The sequence below is a fragment of the Lepus europaeus genome, chromosome 23, assembly GCF_033115175.1.
Source record: "Lepus europaeus isolate LE1 chromosome 23, mLepTim1.pri, whole genome shotgun sequence".
In the NCBI taxonomy this organism is placed as follows: domain Eukaryota; kingdom Metazoa; phylum Chordata; class Mammalia; order Lagomorpha; family Leporidae; genus Lepus; species Lepus europaeus.
This window is the reverse complement of record NC_084849.1, coordinates 25,511,847-25,520,912: the sequence shown is the minus strand read 5'-3', so window position 1 is coordinate 25,520,912 and position 9,066 is coordinate 25,511,847. Positions and strand designations below refer to the sequence as shown.

The 9,066-nt window shown below is 45.5% G+C and overlaps 1 protein-coding gene across 1 annotated transcript; it reads left to right on the top strand.

The window, feature by feature from the left end:
* Nucleotides 1-3,527: 3,527 nt before the first annotated feature.
* LOC133751916 (CD63 antigen-like) lies at nucleotides 3,528-4,402 on the top strand. The gene has a single exon (XM_062182138.1). It carries the CDS (start codon nucleotides 3,599-3,601, stop codon nucleotides 4,313-4,315), a length of 717 nt encoding a protein of 238 aa, XP_062038122.1. The 5' UTR covers nucleotides 3,528-3,598; the 3' UTR covers nucleotides 4,316-4,402.
* The last annotated feature ends 4,664 nt before the right edge of the window (nucleotides 4,403-9,066 follow it).

The window sequence follows — 9,066 nt, the reverse complement described above, 5'->3', positions numbered from 1 at the left end:
TGTGTCCAAGAATCTATCCATTTCTGATAGATTTCCCTGTTTGCTGGCATACAAGTCCTTGTAGTAATTTCTGATGATTCTTTTTTATTTCTGAGGTGTCTGTTGTTATGTTTGCTTTTTCATCTCTGATCCTATTGATTTGGGTCTTTTCTTCTTTTTAGTTAGTTGGGCCAATGGGGTGTCAATTTTGTTTATTTTTTCAAAAAACCAGCTCCTCGTTTGGCTGATTTTTTGTAATGTTTTTTTTGGATTCAATCCTGTTGATTTCTTCCTTGATTTTAATTATTTCCCTTCTTCTACTGGGTTTGGGTTTGGTTTGCTGCAGATTTTCTAGATCCTTGAGATGACTTGAAAGCTCATCTATTTGGTGCCTCTCGAATTTCTTGATGTAGGCACCTATTGATATAAATTTTCCTCTTAACACTGCTTTGGTTGTATCCCATAGGTTTTGGTATGTTGTGCTGTTATCCTCATGTACTTCCAGAAAATTTTTGATTTCTCTTTTAATTTCTTCTATGACCCATTGTTCATTCAGGAGCATGTTGTTCAATCTCCATGTGTTTGCACGTGCTCTGGGGATTCCCGAGTTGCTAATTTCCAATTTCATTCCTTTGTGGTCTGAGAAGCTGCATGGTATGATTCTAATTCTCTTGAATTTGCTGAGACTTGCTTTATGGCCTAGTATGTGGTCAATCCTAGAGAGGGTTCCATATACTGCTGAGAAGAATGTAAAGTCCTTAGATGTAGGATGAAATGTTCTGTAGATATCTGTTAGATCCATTTGGGCTATAGTGTCATTTAAATCTGCTGTTTCCTTGTTGATCTTCTGTCCTGTTGATCTGTCTATCTCTGAGAGTGGAGTATTGAAGTCCCCCAGTACTATTGTATTGGGGTCTACGTCTCCCTTTAAGTCCCTTAACAAGTCTTTTAAATAAGCTAGTGCCCTGTGATTAGGTGCATATACATTGATAATCGTTATATCTTCCTGTTGAATGGATCCCTTAATCATTAAATAGTGCCCCTCTTTGTCTCTCCTGACAGTTTTTGTGGTAAAGTTTATGTTGTCTGATATTAAGATGGGTACGCCTGCTCTTTTTTCATTTCTGTTGGCATGGTATATCTTTTTCCAGCCTTTCACTTTCAGTCTGTATGGATCATTGTTGGAAAGATGAGTTTCTTGTAAGCAGCAAAAAGATGGGTTTTGTTCCTTAACCCAATCAGCCAATCGGTGTCTTTTAACTGGACAGTTCAAGCCATTAACATTCAATGTGACTATTGAGAAGGAGTAACTTTGCCCTGCCATTTGCCAAAGATATTTTCTAATATATGCTTTGAACTTCCTGTGATCTTTTGCTGTGAGGTTTCCTTCCTTTACCTTCTTTCATATTGGTGTTTCTGTGTTTCTGTATGTAACACATCTTTAAGCATCTGTTGCAGGGCTGGACGAGTGGCGACAAATTCTTTCAATTTCTGTTTGCTATGAAAAATCTTTATTTCACCTTCATTCACAAATGAGAGCTTTGCAGGATATAATATTCTGGGCTGACAGTTTTTCTCTCTTAGTACCTGGGCTATGTCTCGCCATTCTCTCCTGGCTTGTAGGGTTTCTGATGAGAAGTCAGCTGTGAGTCTAATTGGAGATCCTCTGAGAGTAATCTGACGTTTCTCTCTTGCACTTTTTAGGATCTTTTCTTTGTGTTTCACTGTGGTGAGTTTGATTACGACGTGTCGTGGTGAGGATCTCTTTTGATCATGTTTATTAGGGGTTCTCTGAGCTTCCTGTACTAGGATGTCTCTGTCCTTCTCCAAACCTGGGAAATTTTCTGCTAGTATCTCACTAAAAAGGCCTTCTAATCCTTTCTCCCTTTCCATGCCTTCAGGAACTCCTAGAACCCAAATGTTGGGTTTTTTAATAGTATCCTGTAGATTCCTGACAGTATTTTTAGATTTCTAATTTCTTCTTCTTTTCTTTGATTTGACTGTTTCCTTTCCTGTTCTCTGTCTTCTAATTCCGATATTCTCTCTTCTGCTTCACCCATTCTGTTTTTAAGGCTCTCTAATGTGTTTGCCATTTGATCTATTGAGTTCTTCATTTCATTGTGGTTTTTTGTCACTATCTCAGTTTCCTGTTCTACTAGTTGTTTCATTTCATTTTGATTCCTCCTTAATATTTCATTTTCACGGGAGAGATTTTCTATCTTGTCCATTAAGGATTTCTGTAGTTCAAGAATTTGTTTTTGAGAACTTCTTAATGTTCTTATCAATTTTTGAGATCTGCTTCTTGCATTTCCTCTATCTCTTCATCTTCATAACCTTGCATTGGCGTGTCTTGTTCACTTGGGGGCGTCATAGTGTCTTCCTTGCTCTTGTTACCTCGGCTTCTATGTTTGTTGTTTGGCATGTTGGAGATAATTTATGGTGTTTTTTTTTTTTTTTGGCTGTGGTGTTTTTTTTCTCGTTTTACAATGCCTCTAAGTGATTTGTCTGCTTTGTTGGATCCTTAGGGGCTGTGATGGGTGTGGCCAGAGAGCTATGCTTGATTCTTCAGGTTTAAGGCTGTGCAAAGAGTGACTCTCCCAGATTGCTCACTCCCTTGCTCCTTGCTGGCTCGCTCTCTCTCTCTTTTTTTTTTTTTTTACTCAGTTGGGAGTGGAGTTGAGGGTAGTTGAAATCTGGCCTCTGTGAGTATTCGTTTGATCTACCCCTGGGACCACACAAAGAGTTTATCCAGCCCTCAATGTGTTCTCGAGTTTCGCTAAAGTTACTGAGTTTGGCTGCGCTTTACATATGTAAAATCACGGTGCTCTTTGTTTTGCTTGGTGAGTGAAGGGAGAGGCCTCTGTTCCCCCCCCCCAATGTCTCGGGTTTCTGAGGTCTTTGTCTTACCCTCCTCCAATGGTTCCTGCGCTGGCGAGATTCTGTGGCTCTGGCTCATCTCCCACCGCTTGGCTCATCTCGGTTGGTTTTCCACGCGGTGGGCTCCCTGTAAGTCCTCTGTGTCACATCCACTAGATCCAGAAGCGTTTCTTCTGCAGTTTTTTTCTTGAGTCTTTTCCTGAGGCTACAGTAATTCCACTTTTATGAAACTTTATTTTCCCAAACTAAGGCGCATGTCCTCACTATCCGCCATCTTGGCTCCGCCCCCCATAATATTGCATTTTAGTAGAATTTGATTATCCATAGGTATCAATATTTTACCAGAAAACAGAACAATGAGACTGTTTCACTGAAAATGGTCGTTTACCCCCCAAAAAACTGACCTAGAAATCATTCATTTCTAGATCCTAGCTTTCCAATGCTTCTCAAAGGCCCCCACCTTGCTCAAAGTGCTGAAGATAAAAATCGAGGCTCTAAGAATTCTGGAACAGCTTCCCAAAGTGCTGTATGAGAGAAAGGGCAGAGTCTTGAGTTGGACCTTAAGAGAGGAAAGATTTGCGTCCGGTGCTGTGGCACAGTAGGTCAACACCCTGGCCTGAAGCGCTGGCATCCCACATGAGCGCCAGTTCAAGACCCGGCTGTTTGGGGGGCGCCGCTAGAAAGCCCCTGAGCCGCGGCGGGAGCGCAGCGCACAGCCTCGGGGAGCCCAGGCCCGGCAGCCATGGCGGTGGAAGAAGGAATGAAATGTGTCAAGTTCTTGCTCTACGTGCTCCTGCTGGCCTTTTGCGCCTGTGCAGTGGGATTGATTGCCGTGGGTGTGGGGGCGCAGCTCGTCTTGAGTCAGACCATAACCCACGGAGCGACTCCTGGCTCCCTGCTGCCTGTGGTCATCATCGCTGTGGGGGCCTTCCTCTTCCTGGTGGCCTTTGTGGGCTGCTGTGGAACCTGCAAGGAGAACTATTGTCTGATGATCACGTTTGCCATCTTCCTGTCTCTGATCATGCTGGTGGAGGTGGCCACTGCCATTGCTGGTTACGTATTTAGAGACAAGGTGATGTCAGAGTTTAATAAGGATTTCCAGCAGCAGATGCAAAATTACTCGACAGACAACCAGACTGCTTTAATCCTGGACAGGATGCAGAAAGATTTCAAATGTTGTGGGGCTGCTAACTACACGGACTGGGCATCCATCCCTGGCATGACCAGGGAGCGCGTCCCTGACTCCTGCTGTGTCAACGTCACCTCGGGCTGTGGGGTCAAGTTCAACGTGAAGGACATCTATGTTGAGGGCTGCGTGGAGAAGATTGGGCTGTGGCTGAGGAAAAACGTGTTGGTGGTGGCGGCAGCAGCCCTGGGCATTGCTTTTGTGGAGGTCCTGGGCATTGTCTTTGCCTGCTGCCTTGTGAAGAGCATTCGAAGTGGCTACGAGGTGATGTAGGGCTCTGGTCTCTTCAGCCCCCTCTGTCTAGGGGAGTGCAGTCGTATCCACCAGGTTTTTCAATTAAATGGATTATTTTTTCAGACCGAAAAAAAAAAAAAAAGACCCAGCTGTTCTACTTCCCACCCAGCTCTCTTCTATAGCCTGGGAAAGCATTAAAAGATGGCCCAAGTCCTTGGGCCCCTGGGAGACCTGGAAGAAGCTCCTGGCTCTTGGCTTCAGATCGGCGCAACTCCAGTCATTGCGGCCAATTGGGGAGTGAACCAGCAGATGGAAGACTTCTCGCTCTGTCTCTACTTTTCTCTGTAACTCTATCTTTCAAATAAATAAATAAATCCTTAAAAAAGAGCAAAGAGCAAAGATTTAGAGGCAGAATGAAGACACAAGGATACCAAGGCCATGAGAAATGGGGGTGGACCTCAAGGCAGCAAGGTCAGGAGAATCAATTATCACTTGGACCCAGGCAAGGACATCCGGGCCCCCTTCTGAGTGGAAATGAGCAGGATGGGTCCTTTGTGTCTGGGCACGAGAACTGTCTGGACATCTTCCTAATATCCTGGAAGGAGCTTTCTCCTCTCTCCACATATTCTCCAGCTGGCTGTGGAATGATGACAATTACACGAACAGAGCTTGATGAGGGAGACAAGGGACAAACAACAGTAGTCAGGTGCCTACTTCTCTTCCCCACACTGGCAGGATGTGAATCAGCACGGAGACAGATTTTGGTTGAGGGCAGACATAGGAAAGTTCCCCAGCTGACCCCTGAGCTAAAAAGGGGCCAGTATTCATTTATCACCTGCTTCTGGAGGTCACCTGACAACTGGTCCTTTTGCACAGTATTGGCCCAGGGTCTTCTGGCCAGAGGCCAGTGAGTGAGTGTCACAGCACAGGGCCACTGCAGGTGCAGAACACAAGGTGGGGGAGTGGTGTTTGGGCTCCCTCCAGGTATCCTTGCTAACCTCCTCATATGAACCAAGGACCTGCATTTTGTGGTTTTTCCAAAGGGTCTTGAAATTCCTGGGCCCAAAGTCTTGCACTGAAAGACACAGGAATCCTGACCACAGCTGGTCACTGTCAGGGCAGAGACTGTGTCCTCTTCATTTCTTCTCATACACAAGCTCAGCCTTGGGCAGCTGCTCACAGAATACTCACTCTCAGCCTTGCACAGAGTCTGTTAGCTGAAATCCTACTATTCAAAGTGTCCAGACCGGTGCCGTGGCTTAACAGGCTAATCCTCCGCCTTGCGGTGCCAGCACACTGGGTTCTAGCCCCGGTTGGGGCACCGGATTCTATCCCGGTTGCCCCTCTTCCAGGCCAGCTCTCTGCTATGGCCTGGGAAGGCAATGGAGGATGGCCCAAGTCCTTGGGCCCTGCACCCGCATGGGAGACCAAGAGAAGCACCTGGCTCCTGGCTTCGGATCAGTGAGACGCGCCGGCCACAGCGGCCATTGGAGGGTGAACCAACGGCAAAAAGGAAGACCTTTCTCTGTCTCTCTCTCTCTTTCACTATCCACTCTGCCTGTCCAAAAAAAAAGTGTCTGCCATAGACGGAATTGTGAGCTTATCACATAGGAGGCTGGAGCCTTCACCATTCAGTGGACAAGGTGTGAAGTTTAGTGGTGGCGCCTTCAACCCCTCTTCTCACCTGAAGGCTTGAAGCTGTGATCAATGGCTTGCTGAAGGCCTCCTAGTCCACAGAGCCCATAGAGGGAGGAATGGACAAGACACACTCTCAGGTAACCTATGACATGTATCTTTGTCTCTAGACATTGGCTCATGGAAAGCATTTATGTGTCAAAAGACTTACTTATTACATAAAGTGGCTCAATATTAATTGGAAGTAGGTTGTGATAGTTTAAGAATGTATATAAGAATTTCCAGAACAAAAAGGAATTAAAATAGAATGTTAAATTTTATTTCTAGCCACACTGATGATGCTGTTAAATGTAAATGGTCTGGGGCTGGCACTTTGGTGTAGTGGGATAAGCTGCTGCTTGCAACACTGGTATCCTTATGGGCGCCATTTTGAGTTCTGGCTGCTGTACTTCTGCTCCAGCTCCCTACTAATGGCCTGGGAAAGCAACAGAGGATGGCCCCAGTGCTTGGCCCCTGGATCTGTCTGGGAGACCTGGAAAAGCTCCTGGCTCTTGGCTTCAGCCTGGCCCCGCCCCAGCCCCAGTCATGGGGAGTGGACCAGTGCATGGAAGATTTCTGTCTCTCCTCTCTCTCTCTCTGCCTTTAAAATAAATAAATCTTTAGATTCAAATTAAAAGGCAGCATTTGTCAGAATAGATTTAAAAAATCAAGATCCAACTATATTTGCTCTATAAGGGAATCACTTCAAATACATACAGAGATTAAAGATGTGACAAACACTAAGCACGAGAAAGCTGGTGTGGGCTAAAGTAATAACAATGCAAACTTCAAGGGAAGGGGCACACTCAGAGATCTACACAAGGGGACACTGCACAATGACTGATGGGTTAATTCCTCAAGAAGCCATAATAAGCACAAATGTGTAAGTGCCTTATACCGGAACTCCAATGCTTATGAAGCAACAAAAAGTATTATGGGGAAGGAGGGAAGGACAACTACAAAATCATAACTGAAGACTTAATTTAAAAAATTTATTGGGGGTGGTGTGGAGAGAGAGAAACAGAGAGCTTTCATCCACTGGGTCACTCTCCAAATGCCCACAACAGCCAGGGCTGGGCCAAGGATGAAGATTGGAGCCCTGCACTCACATGGGGGATCCAGAAGAAGCTCCTGACTCCTGGCTTCAGATCGGCTCAGCTCCAGCCATTGCAGCCAACTGGGTAGTGAAACAGCAGATGGAAGACCTCTCTCTCTCTCTCTCTCTCTCTCTCTCTCTCTATCTGCCTCTCCTCTCTGTGTAACTCTGACCTTCAAATAAATAAATAAATCTTTAAAAAAAAAAGTCAATGTAGAAGACATTTGCTATACTCAGCCATCAAAAAGTTCAAGGAAATGTGTACAACAAAAAACTATGCATGGATTTCAAAAAACTTTTGCAACAAAACAAGCATTTTTAAAAAAAAAGATTTATTTTTTTATTTATTTGAAAGAGTTACGGAGAGGCAGAGAGAAAGAGAAAAAGGTCTTCCATCTTCTGGTTCACTCCCCAGATGGCCGTTAATGGCCGGAGCTGTGCCAATCCAAAGTCAGGAGCCAGGAGCTCCCTCTGGTCTCCCACGTGGGTGCAGGGGCCCAAAGACTTGAGCCATCTTCTATTGTTTTCCCAGGCCACGGCAGAGAGCTGTAGCAGAAGTGGAGCAGCTGGGACTAGAACTGGTGCCCATATGGGAAGCCAGTGCTGCAGACAGGGCCTTTAACCCACTGGGCCACAGCACCGGACTGACAAACTTATCTTTTAAGTTCATTTTTTTCCATTAACTTTTTGTAGTGTCCTCAGTATGCATGTTTTGCCTATATGTGAAACTGATATGTAACTAGCATACAGAGCATAAAAATGAATTCTACAAAGCAATAAGATAGACTACATAAATAGGCATTTCAATAAAGGGGAAATAGCCCACAAACAAAACAAGGCACTCAACTTCACGAATAATTAGAGAAATTAAGCCGCTAGGAAGTACTAGTATACATATCTCTACAAGATTGGCAAAGATTTTAAATATAAACCAAATATTAGCAAGAAGTACTTGAGAATAATTTGGCCTTATACAGTAAAGTAACAGGTACAATACTCTTTGACCCAACAGTTTGTAACGAATTAAATATGAACTTCTTCCAGGGAGGGGGAGGGGGCTGAACACTGAGTTAATCATCAATGGCCAGGCAACATACATAAAACCCAAACAAGGTGGGTGCAGAGGGTTTCCAGGCTGTGGAGACCCTGGCGGAGGGTGTGCACAGAGAGAGGTTGCGGAGGCTCTACCAGCCCTCCCCACACAGCGTGCCTATGGGTCTCTGCCTTGCTGATACTCCTGAGTTGTCTTCACCAGTAAACTGTTCTCCTGGAGCTCTGTGAGCCACTCTGGCAAATTCTCAAACCCAAGAAGGCAGTCCTGGGAACTACTGATTTGCAGCCACGATGGACAGAAAGCTGTGTGTAACACAGGGATCTGGCAACTGCAATTCGAGTCTGAGGAGATGGGGGCAGCATTGTGGGACTGAGCCCTAACCATACAGCAACTTTGGCACAGTGCCAGACTGGGTGAACCTACAGGAGGTGTCTGCGGAAAGTGAACTGGTGTGGGGAAAACCCCACGAGTCCAGGAGACAGGAAGCACATCCTGATAAACCCATCCTAGGCTGCAGGTATCTCAGCTGGAAAATGCACTGACTGCACCACCTACTGAGCAGCTGCGCTCAGCAGCGCCATGCACCGCAGCGCGCCCCAGGTTCCCCTGGTGAGCACAGAGCTGACTGGCAGCTGCCGTCAGCCAGTGCCAGGAGAGCACCTGCTGCCTGCCACCGCTCGGGGGAAGATCCAAATTCAAAATCCCAAGCACAAATTCTACTGAATGTGTACTGCTTCTGTGCAATTGTAGAGTCGAGAAAAACCATCAAGTGAAACCATCGTAAGTCAGAGACTTATTGTATGGTATGGGGTATAGCACAGAGGAGACATGGGTTTTCCTCCATGGTAGTATACACATACAATGGAATATTATTCGGCCTTAAAAAGGAAGGAAGTCCAGCAATACGAGACAAGAGGAACCCTGAGGACACTATGTTAAGTGAAATAAGGCTCTCACGGAAGAACA